This window comes from Gobius niger (genome assembly GCF_951799975.1).
Source record: "Gobius niger genome assembly, chromosome: 3".
NCBI classification, from domain to species: Eukaryota; Metazoa; Chordata; class Actinopteri; order Gobiiformes; family Gobiidae; genus Gobius; species Gobius niger.
Window position 1 is genome coordinate 41,529,328 of NC_136854.1, and position 22,339 is coordinate 41,551,666.

Below are 22,339 nucleotides of genomic sequence, written 5' to 3' on the forward strand. Positions count from 1 at the left end.
AGAGAGGGGGAGAGAGAGGGAGATAGAGGGAGAGAGAGAGAGAGATGGAGGGAGAGGAGGGGGAGAGAGGAGAGAGAGAGAGGGGGAGAGAGAGAGGGAGAGAGAGGGAGAGAGAGAGAGAGAGGGAGAGGGAGAGGGGGGGAGAGAGGGAGAGAGAGAGAGAGAGGGGGGAGAGAGAGAGAGAGGGAGAGGGAGAGGGAGCGGTGAGGTCTGAGTCTGAGCACAGAAGGGCACATTTACACATTTACACATTTACACATTTGCAACATGACAGTTGTTTCCCTGCAGAGGATTTCAACACGAGACGGAAAATGCTGTTAGAAAACAGGCTGGATCGGACCGGGACGGAGGTAAGTCCACGTTACGGGACATTTTGACCAAACTAATTGTGTTTTTGGGATGAGAAAGTGCACAGGCCACTATATTAGGTACGCCTGCTTCATGTTCATGGAGGACGGAGCTGGACGACCATAAAGTTCAAACCGAGCAACTGGAGGGAGAAAAGGAGCATTTACTTGCGAGGAAGTGGAATACTGGAGAGGCTGCTTATGTGTGAAGTAAAATACTGCATTTTCCCCACAAATGACTGTTGATGAAGCAGGTGGATAGGGGAAAACGTTAAATTTAGAGATGTAAAATTGAAACTTACTGATATAAATATGAGGAAAAAAATGTATTGCAAGTTTTCTGCCATTTTATGTTTTCATATAAAAATATGTCGTTTTATGCCTAAAAAATGCCAAATTTGCCTATATTTTCTAAATCTAAATCAGTGGTTCTCAACCTTTTAGAGCCGCGACCCCCATTATAACAGTTAATTAGGATCGTGACCCCCACCCGGGTCAGACCATGGGAAAAACAGGGACATTAACCCCTCAACTCCCACCTTAACCGAGCACATTTTCTCCAGTTTGGCTTTACCCCAATCCAAAAACTTCTGAAAAAAAGCTGTGAAAATAGCAACAAAACTGAGGCGAAAACAAAAAAGTGATGAAAAATTACCAAAAAATGACAAAAATGTGACAAAAAATGACAAAAATGTGACAAAATGTGACAAAATGTGACAAAAAATGACAAAAATGTGACAAAATGTGACAAAAAATGACAAAAATGTGACAAAATGTGACAAAAAATGACAAAAATGTGACCAAAAATTACCAAAAATTACCAAAATGTGACAAAAAATGACAAAAATGTGACAAAATGTGACAAAAAATGACAAAAATGTGACAAAAAATGACAAAAAATTACCAAAAATTACCAAAATGTGACAAAAAATGACAAAAAATGACAAAATTGTGACAAAATGTGACAAAAATGTGACAAAATGTGACAAAAATGTGACAAAAAATGACCAAAAAAATGACAAAAAATGACAAAAATGTGACAAAATGTGACAAAATGTGACAAAAAATGACAAAAATGTGACAAAATGTGACAAAAAATGACAAAAAATGTGACAAAATGTGACAAAAAAATGACAAAAATGTGACAAAAAATGACAAAAATTTGATAAAAAATTGACGAAAAAATGAAAACAAATGTGACAAAATGTGACACAAAAATTGACAAAAATGTGACAAAAAATGACAAAAAAAAGCTACGAAAATGAGTTGAACAACCAACAAAAAAATGATGGAAAAAAAATGTGATGACGTGAGGAAAAAGATCCTCTCGGTTCAGGCGGGAGTTAAGAGGTTAACCTATATAACACTTAAAAAACAAAGAAAAAACAATGGCTAAAACAAAAATGAATTAAATTTAGAACAAATAATGACATCCTGGTAAAATAGCACATATGCTACGACACCATAATAATAATATTAAAATATATATTTTATCTATATGCTCTGGCGACCCCCCAAATTTGTCTCGCGACCCCCTAGTGGGTCCCGACCCCCAGGTTGAGAAGCCCTGATCTAAATAATGGTGAGACCCAGGTTTAATTTGATGGATTTTGCTGACATATTAGCAACAACTTTTTTTCCGGAGGGGATTTTGGATATCTTGTTTGGTTTTTCAATACGTTTAAGCAGGGGTGTCAAACATACGGCCTGCGGGCTGGATCAGGCCCCACCGTTTTTACATACTGAGATATGTTCTTACCTAACCTTAGTCGAGTTAATATATCCCCGTCTGGTCTTTGTCCGTGCGCTCTGTCACACAAACGGAGCACATACGCAGCCTCTCCCACATGTCACATAGCTCCAAAAAAGCTCACGACAGAAGCTACCAAGCTCTTCCACGTGTTCCCAATTTAAATAAAGTTCCGTGAAGTGTTTTCATGCGAAGTATATTTACACAGAAATGTAACATGTCGATTTTATAAGCAGATAAAAAGGGGGACTATATTGTGAGGCGTAATGATACGAGGAGCACAGCGTCCGCGCAGTAACTCCTAAAGACTTCCCCCGCTCACTTCCGTCAATAACCAGAGCCGTGGGAAGATGTTATAGCTAGGGGGCGCTGAGGGACAAAATTGACCCCAAAAACACTTATTCCGTGCAAATTTCCTATTAATTCATATTGCCTGCAGTTTGCAAATCATCCACCAGGGGGTGCTGCAGCGCCCTCAGCACCCTGGGTTCCCCCGGCCTTGTCAATAACCTTACCAGACGGGTATATATTAACTCGGCTAAGGTTAAGTAAAAACGGTGGCCTATTCCTTTAAAGTAAAAAATAAAAGGAAGGAATTTCACACGTGTCCAGCAGAGGGCACTGATATGCTAAGAGATCAGGATATGAACATATTACATAGCCACGTGGTAAATGAACAGTCTGCCCCAGGGCGGCTTTGGCCCTGGTGTGGAGTGAATGAATAATGACTATGATGTACTTTGAGAAACTTGTGACACAGGCTTGTAAAGTGCAATACAACTATAAGCCATTGTTATTGATTAGGCTACAGTCAAGTTGGGGCTTTGACCAAATCGTGGCTTATTATTATTATTAAATTATTGGAAAACTGAGCTGAATTTCGGGCCCACGACACAAAACGAGTTTGACACCCCTAAGTGATCAAATCTGTAATTTAGCCTTATATTCTGGGTTCAAAGCTCAATAAATCAGGCTGGGAATCAGATACTGAAAAATCCCTCTGAAAAAACCTTCAAAACACAATTATATTTAAGATATTGCTTAAAAATGTGCCCATCTTTCTTTAGTTTGACCATTTTTGTGATGTTTATAATTTCACTTCTTCATTGGACACTGACGGGAAGGGACATAGATCAGGGCTTCTCAACCTGGGGGTCGGGACCCACTAGGGGGTCGCGAGACAAATTTGGGGGGTCGCCAGAGCATATAGATAAAATATATATTTTAATATTATTGTTATGGTGTCGTAGCATATGTGCTATTTTACCAGGGTGCCATTATTGGTTCTAAATTTAATTCATTTTTGTTTTAGCCATTGTTTTTTTCTTTGTTTTTTAAGAGTTGTATAGGTTAACCTCTTAACTCCCGCCTGAACCGAGAGGATCTTTTTCCTCACGTCATCACATTTTTTTTCCATCATTTTTTTTGGGGTATTCAACTCATTTTTGTAGCTTTTTTTTGTCATTTTTTGTCACATTTTTGTCAATTTTTGTGTCACATTTTTGTAATTTTTGTGTCACATTTTGTCACTTTTTTTTTTCTTTTTTTTGGTCAATTTTTTATCAAATTTTTGTTCTTTTTTGTTACATTTTGGTAATTTTTTGTCACATTTTTGTCATTTTTTTTAATCACATTTTGTCACATTTTTGTCAATTTTTTGGTCATTTTTTGGTCAATTTTTTATCATTTTTTGTCATTTTTGTCATTATTTTGTCATATTTTTGTAATATTTTTGTCATTTTTTTTATCACATTTTTGTCATTTTTTGTCATTTTTTTGTAATTTTTTGTCAATTTTTGTGTCACATTTTTGTCAATTTTTGTGTCACATTTTTGTAATTTTTGTGTCACATTTTGTCACATTTTTTTTTCATTTTTTCGTCAATTTTTATCAAATTTTTGTCCTTTTTTGTCACATTTTTGTCATTTTTTTTTATCACATTTTGTCACATTTTGTCAATTTTTTCGTCATTTTTTTTATCATTTTTTGGTAATTTTTTGTCACATTTTTGTCATTTTTTTGTCATTTTTTTATCACATTTTGTCACATTTTTGTCACTTTTTTGTTTTCGCCTCAGTTCTGTCGCTATTTTCACAGCTTTTTTCCAGAAGCTTTTGGACTGGGGTAAAACTGGAGAAAATGTGCTCGGTTCAGGTGGGAGTAAAGGGGTTAATAATGTCCCTGTTTTTCCCATGTTCTGACCCGGGTGGGGGTCACGATCCTAATCAACTGTTATAATGGGGGTCGCGGCTCTAAAAGGTTGAGAACCACTGACATAGATAGAGGCAAACCATGTTAAACTGTTGCCAACCATGTTTTGTCAATGGGAAATGAACTTCACCTCTATCTATGTCACTTCCTGTCAGCAGTTTACAAGTCAAGTCACTTTTCTGCCCAACATTTCTTCATTAGAATCACTGCTTCACTGACGTAAAATGATCATTATCACGTATAACAGCCGGTTATATTGGGAATCTTATTTTAGGACATGTGAGACTGACAATATAATAAGCTTTTTTTTAAATTATTATTCATGCTTGGTCCCAGTCTGCTCAAAATCAGCACCAATTCTCTTTAATCCAGCACTTTCAAGTCAAATTTTAATTCAAGCCGATTGTTTTTCCCCGTGTTCAGAAGCTCCTCACACTCATTGACCTGCAGAGACCGTGACGCTGTGTTTGTGATAAATTTAACCATCAGCCTTTTCATCTCGGCCGCTTTGAACCCGGAGCAGATGGGTCAAAAGGTTCCAGTCCACGGTGGATCTCCGACTGTGGCCCGCAGCCAGACTCCGGCAGCTCCTGGTGGAGAGTTAGGGCTGAGCTCAATACATTTATATCGTTATGTAGAAGGTGACGATACACATGTTTGTACAGTTATGAGATAGATCCAGATGTTTAGTAGGAGTTATTGTTGTTGCAGAGGCTGTGAGTGGGAGACACGGGCACATCACTCTCTCCTGTGTGTTTTTCCTCTTTGAAAAGGTTTGTCTTGTGTCGTTTTCAGTGATTTGAAAACATGAAGACGCTGCTGCTGCTCTGGGCCGCTCTGCAAGGTACTGTATCAGAAGTTATAGATACAAACGGCATAGCGTCATAGAAGGGGGCGTGGCTTCGCCGAGGGGGAAAATAGAATCTTCTGGGGTACAGAGGCTGCGTCCGAAACGAGCAGATTGGTAAGAGCTCTTACGCCAAACCGGATGTGCGTCCGCCATGACAAGATGCTTCCGAATTGGTCTGTCAGTTAGGAAGGAGTTAAGTCCATTGATATGTTTAATAAGTATGTAAAATTATCAATGTGACAAAAATATGACACTGCGGATCAACTTTATTTATGTATTTTGTATTTTGTGTTTTGATGTCTTGGACAAAAAAAAAAAAAAAAAAGAAAAAAGAAAAAGAAAAAAGACGGCTGCATGAGACAGTTTAACATTTAAATGAACTGGAACTGTAAATGATTTTGTGTTGATTAGGGGCAGACATAAGTTTTACTTCTTTCTGCTCCTTTTCATTCATGCTAAATGCTGTTGTTGCATTTTTAAATGAATGAAATAAATAAAATGAAAAAAATGAAATGAAATGAGTTAGGAAAAGGAGCCTCGATGCTAACTATCATAGCCACTTTAGCATAGGGACCTCTGATGCTAACTATCATAGCCACTTTAGCATAGGGACCTCTGATGCTAACTATCATAGCCACTTTAGCATAGGGACCTCTGATGCTAACTATCATAGCCACTTTAGCATAGGGACCTCTGATGCTAACTATCATAGCCACTTTAGCATAGGGACCTCTGATGCTAACTATCATGGCCACTTTAGCATAGGGACCTCTGATGTTAACTAACCGGTGATTAGGAGCTATGTGCCGTCCCACAAGCCACTGCACCATAATCATTTTGCATTTAAAAGAACTTATATTTGAGCAGCATCAGCTTCCTGGTTGAAAGTTTTGCAGTGGCGGAGTGAGCTACGGTAGTTTGTTTACCTGCGGCCGACATTACTACACGTGGAATTCACAAAGGAGCTTTCTACAAATCAGATATGGCAACGTTTGGAGGACGAACCCATGATTTTGAAGAGGTTTTTAATGCAGGCTAGTAGTTACCATAGACATGCGCTAGCCTAGCACCACTAAACTCTTCAAATATAAAAACTGCATGAAGTCAAAAATCCTCAAATATCCCTTTAAGGCTTAGCAAACATATAAATGTATTTCTCTCTCCTCAGTTCACTCCCAGCCCGGGCCCCTGCCCCTCCCCCTGCACCTCTCTCTCAGCGGCGCCCCCTCCTGGCAGTACTTACCCCTGGTTCATTCGGGTCTGGGGCAGGTCTTCTCCAACTCCAGCCCCTTCGCGTCCACCCACAATCTGCTGCTGCTGCCGCCCTCGTCCTGGGCGCCGGCGCCGGAGCTGCAGGCGGCTTTCGGACCCTACACCGTCACCCAGGTGAGACAGAACCACATGTGTTACATCAGGTACAGGATACTATACAGCTGTGCTCAGAAGTTTACTGGCAGAACTTTTGACTATTTATCAAAGAATATGAAAGACAGCACTTTTTTTCACTCATAGTTAGTGGTTTTGTGAAGCCATTTGTGGAGGAACAACTGAGTTTGCTCTTTTTAAATCATAATGAAAAAAGAAAATGACCCTGGGTTTACACACCCCAGTTTAACATCAATGACAGCTTGATGTTCAGTCTTTTGTGGAAGTTGTGGATGAAGTGGAGCACTTTTCATCATTGGCCTTGTTGACAACTGTGTACCAGACCTACTGTGAATAATGGAGGTGTTTCACTGATGTGGCTCCAGCAGAATAAAGTGAAGGTTCTGGAGTGTCCATTAGTCTCCTGACCTCAATATCATTGAACCACTGTGGGGAGAGCTCAACTGTGCAGTTCATGCAAGACAGTTCAGGAACTTACAGGAACTGGAGAAATCGCTTTACCATCCGATTATAAACAGAACCTTCTCCACAACTATAGCATGAAAGACTCCAAGCTGCCATTGATGTTTAAGGGGACAAAACACAGTATTCAAATTTGGGGTGTGTAAACTTTTGATCAGGGTCATTTTGGTATTTTCTTTTTTTCTCTGTTTTTTCCACCATAAATCCATAAACTCCAGGCAAATAATAATTTCCCTACATGTTCGTCTGGGTCTGATCTCAGTGGCCGCGTTACATCGGTTGACTTTCTACCCACCATTCAGTGAGCGGGGGAGGCGGGGCTTGTAGGTGATTGTAGTTCGGCAATGGCGGCGGACACAAAAGTAATGGAAGCTCTTCAATCCGTCCTGGCTCGACTCCCAAATATCCAGGAATGAAAAACTGAAGCCTTGGAATGAGCAAGGAATGTCACAACCAAACACTGATCCAATCAATAGCTCAACTGTGAAGGTCCAGGCCCTTGTATGAAATGAAATAAGCACGAGGGTCTGGCAAAACCTGGTGACACATAACTATGAGTGAAACAAAACATATGCGTGTGTTCTTTCATGTTCATTGAAAAATGGTCCAAAAAAAAAATTCGAAAATGTTGCCAGGGTAATAAACTTTAGAGCCCGTTTACTCAAATCAAGTCATTGAAACCCATGAATGATATTTACTTTGTCATGGTGTTTGGAGCAGTGGCTGATGTGCCTCAATGGGACTCAGGAAACTCTCCAAGGCCGTGGGAACCCAGGGTGCTGAGGGCGCTGCAATACCCCCTGGTGGATAGTTTGTGAACTGCAGGCAATATTAACCCCTTAACTCCCACCTGAACCGAGCACATTTTCTCCAGCTTTACCCCAATCCAAAAGCTTCTGGGAAAAAGGTGTAAAAATAGCAACAAAACTGAGACGAAAACATGATGGAAATGTGGCAAAAAAGGGAGAAAAAAGTGACAAAAATGACGAAAAAGTGATACGAATTTGACAAAAAAAATGTGAATAATTTGACAAAAATGAGACGATTGCCCAACAAAAAAAGTGATGGAAAAAAAATCTGATGTGAGGAAAAAGATTAGAAAAAAAAAGATTTAGTTTTGGTCTTTCAAATAAGGTGTTACACTGGCCTACAGGATTTGGGTAAAGCTGAACTGGAGAAAATGCTCTGCTCTGGAGTTAAGAGGTTAATAAATAGGATTTATGCACAGAAAAAGTATTTTGGGGGTAAATTTTGTCCCTCAGCGCCCCCTAACTAAAATATCTTCCCACGGCTCTGAAATATTTCCCCTGATCATTAAACGTGTTGGATTCACAAACCTGTCACATTTGTCTGACGGCTGAAAGTGCTTTCATCGTTTTGAATTTTGTCTCCACTTTCACGCCTTTATGAGACGTCCGCATGAAACAAAAACTGTCACAGCCGTTACAGAGATATGAACCTCCCCCTGGCCTGTGGATTGTATACCTTAAAGAGGGGGTATTATGCTTTTTTCAGTCACACAGCACCAGTCTATATCACACTACAATGATGACCAAACCTTCTGTAAATGCAGTAAATTAGAATAACTGCCTTGTATAAAATGTCTCTCTCAAAATGGCTGTAGTGAATGTCTTGAAATAGGCCTCTGTCTCTTTAAGAACCTCTGAGCCTTTAGACACGCCCCCTCCACACGCTGTCTGTGGCATCAGTGGGGAGGGGGTTCTGCTGAGGAGCAGTGGTTGGTTACTCGGCTGGTGACGAAAGCTCGGAGGCGTCTCCAGGAGGTGGGGGCGTTCCTAGGAGGACTCAGGCAAACCTATCCCTAAAATGGCCGCCATCAGAGTTTTTACAGATTACTCAAAAATACGTGAATGTGCCAAGGCAACACTTCAGGCATGTTTTTAATGAGGGAATGACATAATAACATGATGTAAAGCTTGAAAAAGTCCATTTTGCATAATACCCCCCTTTAAAACAGGCTTTAATACAAACATCACACTGCCAGAGGTAAACTGTCTCTCTCTCCAGCCCCTCTCCTCCCTCCCCGACCCCTCTCCCTCCCCCCTCTCGGCCTCGCTCCTCTCTGAGCACGTGCAGAGGGGGCGGGACGAGCTGGGGCGGGATCGGCTGGAGGTGCGGGTGCTGTTCCACCAGAGGCCGGACCTCAGCGGCGCCTGCGTCAGTCTGCACGCCTTCAGGGAGACCGAGGAGCGCAAGGCCTCGTGCATCACGCAGGTACGAGCCCGGGGGGAGGCGCCGCGGGGGAATCACTGCTGAGATTCTGCTCCTGGACAAGAGCAACTCACAATGTGTCACATTCATGAGGAGAAAGGTTGGTGGTGTCCCGCTCCCAGCAGCAAGTCAAACACAATTCTTTTGCGCTTTTCAGCCAGATGCGGCTCTTTAAAGTGTAACTAAACGGGCGTGGCAGAGCCTTTCCCCGCCCACAAACTAAAGTCAAAAAGTGCTGAGAAAGGGGTGGTCTCGGAGGCTTTGGGGGAGGCGAGGGGGGTGAGTGTGTGGGCGGGGTCTGCTCTGTTGACAGTCTCAGACCACGCCCCTCGATCTGACAGGACTGACATACGGCTGTTACCGGAGTCACGACTGTGTGCAAGGTTTATTTTTTCGTAGGATAGTTGGTACTCTCTCATTGCTTGATGTAGCAACTATCCTACGGAAAAAAAATAAAGATGGCCGCCAGTAGACTACTCGCTCGCTGTCAGTGACTGTGAACAGAGAGAGAGCATCGCACAGTAGCTTTTCTAAGGGATTTATTCCTCTACACCACCTCAGCCCAAGTGTGAGCATCGCAGGGGCGCCATCTACTGGTTTGACTCATGAGCTCAATATGAAACCTCCAGAATCTCCAAAACTATAAGTTAGCATCGTAGCTAAGGCTAAATAATACGACTCTCCCAAGTGAGCTGAATGAAATACCAGTAGAAATATTTATTACGTCGTTTGTTGTAAATGTACGTGTGTGTGGGCGGGGCCACAGAGGCGTGTGTGGGGGCGGGGCCACAGAGGCGTGTGTGGGCGGGGCCACAGAGGCACAGAGGCAGAACCACGGGCAGAACTGATGACGTTTTCTGGACGCCGTGGACACACTCTCCTCCAACCGCAAAAAGTCAAATGTAGTTGCTGAAACCAGTAGAGGCGCTAACCCTGCGGTTTTAGACACAAAAGTGAGATTTTGAACAAGTTTGCACCAAATGTCAAAATATTGAGACCGTTTATCAGCAAAAAAAAGTGGATTTGGTGTTTAGTTACTCTTTAACCTTCTTCTTCTCGGCTGGAGCTTACAGCCTATAGGCCAGAGAAACGCCTCAGGTGAAAAGACCTACAAAACTGATCTAAGATTTTTCCTTGCTCCCTGTTTTTTGTTGTGGTTTTGTCGCTCTTTTGAATCAGAATCAGAATCGGCCTTCTTGCCATGGTTATGATTTTTTTTCCAGCCGATCGTGCAGCATGAAACATAAAACATATCACTTTAGGTAAATAATAAACTATACTGTAAAGACTTTGGTAGGTTAGTTGACATTTAAAGGTTAGTTGTTTGGTTAGAATTGTGTAGAATTATTACATTTCAAATAAAATGGACTATCTCTGATGATGTGTCCCGATTCAACAAGAAGGCAGAGGGCCACCAAAAATTGGTCTGAGGGCCACATTTGACCCCCGGGCCGCACTTTGGACACCCCTGCCCTACATGTTCCAGCCATGTCCTAATGTGTAGAATGAGCTCAGACCTGTTCACCTCAACTGCCTCTAAAATCCTGCACTGTCACTCAGAAAGTCACTCAAATTCGGGTCTGGGTTAGGGGCGACCCGGAAGTAGCTGCTGCGCCGCGTAGAAAGGCCGTCTTTCCCGCGGGTTTTCATTCATAAATATTGACAGATTTGACATCCACGTGTCCTGCTAAGGGGCCCCGTGATGACGCTTTCACCCAAATATGGTGTTTTTCCTCCTACGAGACGCTGGAGCGGAAAAGTGGAAGAACGGGCCGAGCATGCGCACTCGCTACAAAACTTCAGGGCTGGTTTTCTCTGAATGAGAGAAGCCGCACTCGGGCAGAGCCTGAGCCCTTATAGAAGCTCCTACAGACTCCAAACTTTACAGTCTGAGACACAACAATATTTTGAAGGTTTTTTCAGAAGGATTTTTTTAACATCTAATTCCTAGCCTGATTTATTCAGCTTTGAAACCAAAAAAACAGGCGGAATTTGAGTTTTTACAGATTTTTTCACTGATGATTAGTTTATTGAAAAACTAAACAAAATATCCAAAATCCCCTCTGAAAAAATCTCAGTTACTAATATGTCAATAAAATAAAACCATCATTTTAATCTGGCTTAATTCATTATTTTGATTTCGTTGCCCAAAATATAGGCAATTTTGGCCATTTTAATGCTCAAAATGCCTTATTTTTATGTGAAAACATAAAATGACAGAAAAAGTGCAATACATTCTTTTCTCATATTTATATCTGTGATGTTCAGCAAAAGTTTCAAATTGACATCTCTACATTAATTTTTTCCCCCTATTCACCTGCAGTGTCTCGCCTTAACATTGTGGTTCTCGATCTTCCAGCCGCCTTTAGGTTTTTGTGTGGTGACTCTGACGCTGCCCAGCGATTGGTTCGAGGATCGAGACGTCGACCAATCAGAACGCAGGACGGCAGAGCTGCAGAGTCGCGCTCCGTCTTATCGCCGGGTAAAAAAACGACCGAGGCAGAGGCGAGGGGAGTTCAGACACCGACACCAGGCCTCGCACGCACTCAGGTAGAGCTAAAGCCACACTGCGGAACATTACAGGTTAAAAGAAAAGTGAGAATAAGTCTCTTTCATCACAAAAAAAAGGCTTTGAAGTTTAAAAGTTTAAGAGAGAAAACTTTTGCCTGCAGTGTCACCCTTTAAAAGTTGAAACATTTGCTACTTTTCTTTCAGATTTGACGGAGAAAATGAAGAAGAGGACGATGAAAATCCAGAGGGTTTAAGATTTCAGCTTCCGACAAAAAAACAAGTCCAACTTTATTACTCGAAGATTGAAGCATCCAACCTGGAGTTCATCTCTGGGTAAGTTCAAGCATAGAGCTGTCAATCGAATCAGGTCAGTCACACTTTTACAAATTGATCAATTACGATTAATCACAGTTTAATTGAATGTTATTAGTATATTCATCATTAACCTCTTAACTCCCGCCTGAACCGAGAGGATCTTTTTCCTCACGTCATCAGATTTTTTTTTTTCCATCATTTTTTTGTTGGGTATTCAACTCATTTTTGTAACTTTTTTGTCATTTTTTGTCACATTTTTGTACTTTTTTTGTAAAAATTTTAATCAAATTTTTGTCACATTTTTGTCATTTTTTGTCGCATTTTTGTCATATTTTTGTCATATTTTTGTCATTTTTTTGTCACATTTTTGTCACATTTTTGTCATTTTTTTGTCCAATTTTTATCACATTTTTGTCACATTTTTGTCATTTTTTTGTCCAATTTTTATCACATTTTTGTCACATTTTTGTCATTTTTTTGTCACATTTTTGTCATTTTTTTGTCAAATTTTTAATCAAATTTTTGTCACATTTTAGTCATTTTTTGTCACATTTTTGTCATTTTTTGTCACATTTTTGTCATTTTTTGTCACATTTTTGGCATTTTTTTGTCACATTTTTATCACATTTTTGTCACATTTTTGTCATTTCATTTTTTTTGTCCAATTTTTATCACATTTTTGTCACATTTTTGTCATTTTTTTGTCACATTTTTGTCATTTTTTGGTCACATTTTTGTCATTTTTTCGTAAATATTTTCTCAATTTCTTGTACATTTTTGTGACATTTTTGCCACTTTTTCATCCATTTTTCATCACTTTTTTGTCAATGTTTTCTCACTTTTTGTCACATTTTCATATTTTTTTTTTGTCTCAGTTTTGTCGCTATTGTCACAGCTTTTTTCCAGAAGCTTTTCGATTGGGGTAAAGCCAAACTGGAGAAAATGTGCTCGGTTCAGGTGGGAGTTAAAGGGGTTAATACTAAGTCAACATAGAACGTTCTAATTTAAAGCATTTGCTTAGATTTCATGAGCATCAACAAACTAATATATATTTTTTTAAATGCATGAGTTTCATTTCTGTTCATTATTATATTCAAAACTGTTGTTTCTAAGAGGTAAGCTATCCCTTGTGGATCAATAAAGTTTGTCAAAGCAAAGTCATAAATCTATGCGAAAATCAATTATAATTTGTAATGCATACAGTATAATTTGTAAAGTGTGAGATGTTATTCAAGATACAGGAGTGTGTTGGATTATAACATATAAAGCATTAAAAGTCAAATGAACTGTGCCAAAATCAAGGCTGTAAAGGAACAGGCCGCTGTTTTTTCTGAGCTTAGACGAGTTGATGCGTACCTGTCTGGTCTTTGTGCGTACCAAGCTCTTCCACGGGCACAAAGAGCAGACAGGTACGGATCAACTCGTCTAAGCTCAGGTTTAGAACATATCACAGTGTGGAAAAACGGTGGCCTGTTCCTTTAAATAAGTCATTGAAAAGCATTAAATAGGATTCAAACTGGCATTAAATGTACAGTTCTTGGAAAATTAAGACATTGCTCAACATTTTTTACTGCATTAAAGCAATACTAAGTAACTCATGCCCCTAGAGGCCATAAGCGCCAAAGCAGGTGTCGTAGCATGTTGTGTTTTTTTACTCATTAATTGTCCGTGAGAGGAAATACTACGCTGACAGAAAAGACAAAGGGACAGAGGGATATTGTTCATCCAATTACACAATGGAGATCATTTTTTTCACTCAAACTTGGCTGTAAAAACTGTTTAAGTGGCGCTAGCCCGCTATGGACTTGATATAAATTTAATTATTTTGAAGTACTTCCTGTTTGATGATGTAATATCCTGTGTGCTGAATAAGGAAGTGTTTAAATCTAATGCTGCGTCCGAAAAGAGCAGATTGGTAAGAGCTCTTACGCCAAACCGGATGTGCGTCAGCGTCCGCCATGACAAGATGCTTCCGAATTGGTCTGTCAGTTAGGAAGGAGTTAGGAAAAGGAGCCTCGATGCTAACTATCATAGCCACTTTAGCATAGGGACCTCTGATGTTAACTATCATAGCCACTTTAGCATAGGGACCTCTGATGCTAACTATCATAGCCACTTTAGCATAGGGACCTCTGATGCTAACTATCATAGCCACTTTAGCATAGGGACCTCTGATGCTAACTATCATAGCCACTTTAGCATAGGGACCTCTGATGCTAACTATCATAGCCACTTTAGCATAGGGACCTCTGATGCTAACTATCATAGCCACTTTAGCATAGGGACCTCTGATGCTAACTATCATAGTCACTTTAGCATAGGGACCTCTGATGTTAACTATCATAGCCACTTTAGCATAGAGACCTCTGATGCTAACTATCATAGCCACTTTAGCATAGAGACCTCTGATGCTAACTATCATAGCCACTTTAGCATAGAGACCTCTGATGCTAACTATCATAGTTAGCTTTGCCCGTTAGCCCGTGATTCCTTTAGCGTGTATTGGGGCCTCCGACCCGGTGCAGGGAAAGCTGCAATTGTGGTTTTCTGGCCAGAGACACCAGGGGGAGATGAAAGACCAGCCAGTCCGGGACATCGCAGCCCCTTTATCGATACGAAAACCTCTCGGGGCCCCTAATAATAACAATCTACTCTATTCCATTCATTATTTTTTGCAAATTATACTATATAACATATTTGGGCATGGATGGCATTAAAAAAAGTATTACATTTGACTTGCTTCTGCCTATATACACCCTGATTATGTGAAAGTGGGGGAGTGAGGAGTATTATTTACTATGTCTATGGGTTAAACGGTTACAAGGTTAAAACCAGCGTCTGTGGCCTGAGATGTCACTGTGATGGTGAACTCCTGGACGACCGAGAGCCATCACAGACACCCTCCAATCCCAGACCAAACCTGAACACGCCCACTTCCCCCGTTCCAGCGGCTCCACCTGTGAGGAGGACCAGTGGCTGCAGTCGCAAAGGCAGCTGTTCTTCCTGAAGTCCGTGGGTCTGAAAGAGGAGAAACCGGACCAAACACCGGCCCAGACCAGAGAGGAGCGGTCCTGCCTGGACGGGCCACGGGAGGCGGAGCTCACCCTGGACTCGCACGTCGTGATCGGCTACCACAGGGGGCCCGCGCTGATCGGACAGCCAATCAGAGTGTCCGTGAGTCTGCGGGCGAACTTCAGCCAGGAGTTCGTCATCATCAGGTAACGACGAGGATTTGCTTTGACTTTTCCACTTTGGCCGTACGCTCCAGAGGCTGAAAAGAAGTTTAGAAATCGACTCATTGGATAAATATCTAGAGCAGGGGTGCCCAAAGTGGGGCCCGCGGGCCAAATTTGGCCCGCCGAAACAATTCTGTTGGCCCGCCAGAGAGTGACCTACTTTTGCTCTGCGTGTGGTTAATATAACTCTCTTCTATTCATTCTCAATGGTAAATATGGATGCAGTACACTTTTTGGCCACCAGCCTCAAATTGGGGGCGCTGTTTCTCCCCTTTCGCAAAGTTAAGGAAACACTGTTGTGGTGTCTTGGTGTTTATCAATCACAGAGTGTTGTAGCATCAACTTTCACAGTTTTTCAACTTTTATTGCAAAGGTTGTTGATATTAACAAAGGCAAATGTTAAAAATTGACTTAGAAAAGAATTGATGCCGAACTGACACTTTCAAAATGATCTAATGTGGCATTTTATTTGAGTTAAATGAATGAGGTAAAGTCACTGTAGGTACTGTAGATGCAGGTCTACAGCACCTACAGTGCAGGTGGTGTTGTTGTTTACATTTTGCACTAAATTGCTACAATAGTTGATTTTGTTTGACTAAAACTAGGCTTTTGCCATAGTTAACATTTGTTTTAATGTAGCATGATATTTGCATAGATAGAATCAAATGCAAATGTATATCAAAAAATAAAATAAAGTAACTTTTATTATTTGCAGTTATATGTGTTTCACTTTTGACAATGCCGTGTTTGGCCCGCGGCTCACTGGCACATTTTAATTTTGGCCCTCGGAGACCAAAAGTTTGGGCACCCCTGATCTTTCCCCTTCATATTGACAGGAGCCAGCTCAGGCAAAGAACGTTTGTTTCTGCTCCCCTTTTGAAACTTGACCTTGGAAATGAATGCATGTGGAAAATCAATTAGCTTGTTGCACAATGTGGCTACGCTAGTTCCTCTGAGCTGAAGTTGTGGGCGCTAGTACTTCCTGTTTGTTTTCTTTTCCATTAAGATTAGCTTAGACCCGTTCGAATCATGGTGTTTCCTACAGTTCCTGGTAGACGATCACTTCCTGCAGGTTGACGAGTTGCTGTACAGAGTAAATATTTATGTTTATAAGGATCAGTGAGTTTGTCTTGAAGCTAAAGGCTAACATTAACTTCATGCATTAACCCCTTAACTCCCACCTGAACCGAGCACATTTTCTCCCGTTTGGCTTTACCCCAGTTCCAAAAGCTTCTGGGAAAAAGGTGAGAAAATAGCAGCAGAACTGAAAACAATGGTGGAAATGTGACAAAAAAGTGACGCAAAATTCGACAAAAAAATGACAAAAAATGACAAAAATTCGACAAAAAAATGACAAAAAATGACAAAAATTCGACAAAAAAATGACAAAAATTAGACAAAAAAATGACAAAAAATGACAAAAATTCGACAAAAAAATTACCAAAAATTGACAAAAAATGATGAAAAAATTTGACAAAAAATTACAAAAAATTACAAAAAACAAACAAAAATAATGACAAAAAAGCTACAAAATGAGTTGAAACCCCACCAAAAAAATCTGATGGCGTGAGGAAAAAGATCCATTTAGATGAGTTTTGTAGATCTTAGCTTTCAAATGAGGCGTTACACTGACCTACAGGATTTGGGTAAAGCTGAGCTGGAGATAATGCTCTCGGTTCAGGTGGGAGTTAAGAGGTTAAACATTTGAACTAGTGCGTTTATTCAGTTCTTTCATAGCATGTTAGCCTTTAGCTTCAAGACAAACTATCGATCCTTTATGATCTCAGGCGTCTCAGAATACAGACAGGAAGTACTGGCGCTCACAGCTTCAGGTCAGAGGAGCTAGCGTAGCCATACCGTGCAACAAGCCAATTTGTATTTTGTCCAGAAGGAAGTTTGCCTCAAGGATGCACCAAAGAGTCTTACATACTGCATGAACCTAAGACATGTTGGTCCCTCACTCTGATCTGTTCCAGGCTGAAGGTGCAGAAGGGGCTGGTCTCTCTGATCGCCCAGAGAACTCTCAGCTCGGATCTCTGGGCTGTGACTCTGGAGAGGAGCCAGGGACCAGACCATGACGTGGTCTCCATCCTCTGCCACAAGCACCAGACGGCCAAACACAAGAGCGAGTGAGTAGGTTAAAGGAATAGGCCGCCGTTTTTACATACTGAGATATGTTCTTACCTAACCTTGGCCGAGTTAATATATCCCCTTATTACCGCCTTTGCGATGCCCAATCCCGTCAGACCTTGGAAGCTAAGCAGGGAAGGGCCTGGTCGGTACTTGGATGGGAGACCGTTTGGTAACACCAGGAAGCCTAGCGAATGTAGTGAGTGAGTGAGTGGTTGGTGGTGGTCGGAGGGGCCGATGGCGCAGACTGGTTGCCTCGCTTCCGTCAGTCTACCCCAGGGCAGCTGTGGCTACAATAGTAGCTTACCACCACCAAGTTTGGAGTGAATGAATAATGCAATGTAAAGCGTCTTTGAGTGTCCAGAAAAGTGCGATATAAAACCAATGCATTATTATTATTATTTTCCCCGTCTGGTCTTTTCCGTGAGCTCTGTCACGCAAACGGAGCACATACGCAGCCTCTCCCACATGTCATATAGCTCCAAAAAAGCTCACGATAGAAGCTCCCAAGCTCTTCCACGTGTTCCCTATTTAAATAAAGTTACATGAAGTGTTTTCATGCGAAGTATATTTACACAGAAATGTAACATGATACATGAGGTGGCTCGGGCATCTGTTTCGGATGCCTCCTGGTCGCCTCCCGCGGGAGGTGTTCCAGGCATGTCCTAGTGGGACAAGGCCTCGTGGAAGACCCAGGACACGGTGGTGGGACTATGTCTCCGAGCTGGCCTGGTGTCGCCTCGGGGTCCCCCCAGAACAGCTAGAGGAGGTGTGTGTGGATCGGGAAGTTTGGGCATCTCTGCTGAGACTGCTGCCCCCGCGACCCGGCCCCGGATAAAGCGGAAGAAAATGGATGGATGGATGGATGTAACATGATAAAAAGGGGAACTATATTGTGAGGCGTAATGATACAGGAGCACAACGTCGTCCGCGCAGTAACTCCTAAAGCAGGGGTCACCAACGTGGTGCCCGCGGGCCCCCAGGTGCCCTTTGGGGCATGCCCAGTAGCCCTTGAGACTTTTTCTAAACTGTAAAACACTTCATTTTCTTGAATTTGATTCTTAAAAATACAATTATTTCTGTTCTTGTGACTCAGTATGAGTTTAAAATAAAGCTATTGATATAATATGGGGTCAATATCCTTTAAGTAAACAGTGTACGTTTAAGTCTTTAGGATTTGTTGCTCGGTGCTCTTGAAGTAGCCCTCGGCTGAAGAAAGGTTGGTGACCCCGTTCTAAAGACTTCCCCCGCTCACTTCCGTCAATAACCTTTAGGAGTTACTGCGCGGACGTTGTGCTCCTCGTATCATTACGCCTCACAATATAGTACCCCTTTTTATCATGTTACATTTCTGTGTAAATATACTTCGCATGAAAACACTTCTCGTAACTTTATTTAAATAGGGAACACGTGGAAGAGCTTGGTAGCTTCTATTGTGAGCTTTTTTTGGAGCTATATGACATGTGGGAGAGGCTGCGTATGTGCTCAGTTTGCGCACGGACAAAGACCAGACGGGGATATATTAACTCGTCTAAGGTTAGGTAAGAACATGTCTCAGTATGTAAAAACGGTGGCCTATTCCTTTAAAACACCGTCATTTAAACATGTGGTGTTCTCCAAGGCGTCTTATTTGCTGCTCTGATCATATTGTTTTGAATGTCCACTGTTTGTTTTGGCTGCAGTCCCGCGTTGCTCCAGCAGGTGGTGTGCTTGTCGGTGGATGGTTTGCGGAGGAGTTTTGGCGTGGCGATGTCGGTTAAAGCTCAGTGGTGGGTGGAGTACTCCGGACACTCCCTCCCGCCGCCACACGGGGCAGGAGAGAGCGTGTTCACGTTCACGGATCGGTCGATCGTCGGCATCGCGCCCATCACGGAGGTATGTTTCCGTCGGCCCTTTAGCGCAGCTGTGGCTCCGTGAAAAACAGAACGTCTGAACCTCTCCCTGTGCAGAGCAAGACCCTCCTGAACACAGCGGTCCTGACCAGCCGCCTCGTGTCGCTGCCCGTCATCGTTTTGGCCGTGAGTCAAAGCGGGAAAGTGTCCGACGTCACGTCCGCCGTCACCTGCCACTCGGACAATGACAACATCGTCAAGGTACGAGTTTCAGAGGAAAGAGTTTTCACGTCACGGGTACAGGCAACGTTTTTACTAATGTTTTCTCGAGTTGAGAGATGAGTATGTTAAAGGAATAGGCCATCGTTTTTTACATACAGAGACATGTTCTTACCATAGCTTTGACGAGTTCTTTAGGACCTGTAGCTCCCAGCTGAATGAATACGCATACAAGTGGGATATGCCTTTTTTCCGTTTTATTTCCAATGAGATCTCCGTATATATCACCACCGTAAGAGCTAAAACATATATTACAGTGCATCAGTTTTAGGTTCAAGAAACATTACAAACATAAAATAGAACACACATACCTTATTTCCCCATCAGCTAGGGCTAAGAGAGCCATTCAAAACCATCTAACAATCCAACCCGCCATGACCTTTTTAAACACTTCCTGCTTCTTCATAACAGGAAATAGCTTGAGCAATGCCGGAAGTTACCAAATTAAAATCCAAAAAGAAGAGGAGAAAACTAAGTCCAATACAGGACCTGTCTGATCTTCCCCCGTGCCTTCAGTCACGTAAACACAGCGCAGACGGCGTTAGCATTTAGCCTCTCCCTCTCTCCTCTATAGCTCCAAAACAGGTCAAGATAGAAGCTACCAAGCTCTTCCACGTTTTCCCTATTTAAATATGGTTACGTGAAGTGTTCCACTACAAAGTATAATTACACAAAATTAAACAATGTGGATTTTCTAAGTGGATAAAAGGGGGAACTATATTGTAAGGCGTAATAATACCAGGAGTAGTTCGGCATCCGCGCAGTAAAGTGAAGATTACTGAAGGCACGGGTGAAGACCAGACAGGTCCTAAAGAACTCGTCAAAGCTAAGGTAAGAACATATCTCAGTATGTAAAAACGGTGGCCTATTCCTTTAAGTAAGTGAATAAAGTTTGTATAGCACTTTTAGAAAATAAATGTTGCAAAAATGAAAGATAATAAAATTCAATACATTTATACCAGGGGTGCCCAAAGTGGGGCCCCAAAACAATTGTGTTGGCCCGCCAGAGAGAGACCTACTTTTGCGCTGCGTGTGGTTAATACTAACTCTCTTCCATTCATCCTCAATGGTAAACATGGATGCAGTACAGTTTTTGACCACCAGCGTCAAATCGGGGGCGCTGTTTCGCTCCTTTCGCAAAGTTAAGGAAACACTGTTGTGGTGTGTTGGTATTTATTAATCACAGAGCGTTGTAGCAGCAACTTTCCCAGTTTTACAACTTTTATTGCAAAGGCTGTGGACGTCAACAACAGCATATGTTAAAAATTGACTTAGAAAAGAATTGATGCTGAACTGACACTTTCAAAATAATCTAACGTGGCATTTTCTTTGAGTTAACGAATGAGGTAAAGTCACTGTACGTGCTGTGGATACACGTGTGTGTTTTTTTGCACTAAATTGCTACAATTGTTGATTTTGTTCTACTAAAACTAGGCTTTTGTCATAGTTACCATGTGTTTTAATATAGCATGTTATTTGCATAGATAGAATCAAATGCAGATGAAGGCTATCGGAAAATAAAAAGTTAATAAAAAAAAGTAGCTTTATAATTTGCAGTTATGTGTTTTTCGTGCTTGACATCGCCGTGTTTGGCCCGCGACTCACAGGCACTTTTTCATTTTGGCCTCGGAGACAAAAAGTTTGGGCCCCCCTGATTTATACATTCAAAATCAAAGTTTTCCTAGTGGTTAAAATACATTTTTGGGTGATGCTAAAATTTTGAAGGAAGAAAAAGTGTAAGATGTTTAAGATAAATAATAGTGTTTACAAAAACATGAAGCTCTATGACAATATGGCAGCACCAGAGGGAACAATGGCACCCTCTGCTGGCGTTTTGCAAGACTGCATTTGATAACGGAAAGACTACATTATCTTAGTTGTATTACCGAAAATCTACAGTGTCTACAGTCGACTCCTTTAATCGTAGTTGAGATTTTCGAGTATCATCATCTGGACTGGTTTGATGCTGATGATGTTGGATAATCTCTACCCAGATGGATAGTTCCTGGATGACCGAGAGCCTTTACAAACAGAATCTGTGCTAACATCTACGTAGATTAACCCCGTCTCCTCGTCCAGGTCTCCGCGGACTGTTCGTCGGTCTTCGTTGATGGGAGCGAGTCCGGGGAGGGGAACACGTGTGCCCAGGTGCGCTTCTCTCTGGGCACGCTCAGTGGCGCCCTCTGCCTGCAGGTGTGGGCGCCCTCCGTGCCCCTGCGAGTGTCCCTGGTGGACCCCGTGCTCAACGCCATCCAGGGCTGGGACTACTACACCGACAAAGGGTAAGGGTTGGCTTGGACTGAGGATAGATCTTGTTTTGTACACATTTCTAGCCTAATTAGTGGAATAAGTGTGTAAGGTTGATACTTTCACACATTCACCATCACCACTTAAATGTTGTTAATATGTTTATTTTAACCCCTTAACTCCCACCTGAACCGAGCACATTTTCTCCAGTTTGGCTTTTCCCCAGTCCAAAAGCTTCTGGAAAAAAGCTGTGAAAATAGCAACAAAACTGAGACGAAAACAATGATGGAAAAGTGCCAGAAAAATGACAAAAATGTGACAAAAATGTGATAAAAAATTGACCAAAAAAGTGACAAAAATGTGACCAAATGTGACCAAAAACTGACAAAAATATGATTTGAAAAATGCCACACAAAAAATGACAAAAATGTGACAAAAATTTAAAAAAAAAACTGCCACAAAAATGACAAAAATTTGACCAAAAAATGACAAAAAATGTGACAGAAAATGTGATGAAAATTTGACCAAAAAAAATGACAAAAATGTGACCA

At 41.6% G+C, this 22,339-nt stretch overlaps 1 protein-coding gene across 1 annotated transcript in view; it reads left to right on the forward strand.

Moving 5' to 3' along the window:
• Positions 1 to 257: 257 nt before the first annotated feature.
• tmem132a (transmembrane protein 132A) overlaps positions 258 to 22,339 on the forward strand; it is a gene marked incomplete at its 3' end in the record, with an annotated part of 31,383 nt that continues 9,301 nt past the window's right edge. Inside the window, exons 1-11 of the mRNA XM_079553725.1 lie at positions 258 to 350; positions 5,104 to 5,152; positions 6,327 to 6,544; positions 9,035 to 9,241; positions 11,598 to 11,788; positions 11,954 to 12,082; positions 15,013 to 15,282; positions 17,277 to 17,429; positions 19,113 to 19,305; positions 19,380 to 19,523; positions 21,621 to 21,823. Coding sequence (XP_079409851.1) covers positions 5,116 to 5,152; positions 6,327 to 6,544; positions 9,035 to 9,241; positions 11,598 to 11,788; positions 11,954 to 12,082; positions 15,013 to 15,282; positions 17,277 to 17,429; positions 19,113 to 19,305; positions 19,380 to 19,523; positions 21,621 to 21,823 — 1,745 coding nt within the window. The 5' untranslated portion in view covers positions 258 to 350; positions 5,104 to 5,115. The remainder of the gene's footprint in view (positions 351 to 5,103; positions 5,153 to 6,326; positions 6,545 to 9,034; positions 9,242 to 11,597; positions 11,789 to 11,953; positions 12,083 to 15,012; positions 15,283 to 17,276; positions 17,430 to 19,112; positions 19,306 to 19,379; positions 19,524 to 21,620; positions 21,824 to 22,339) is intronic.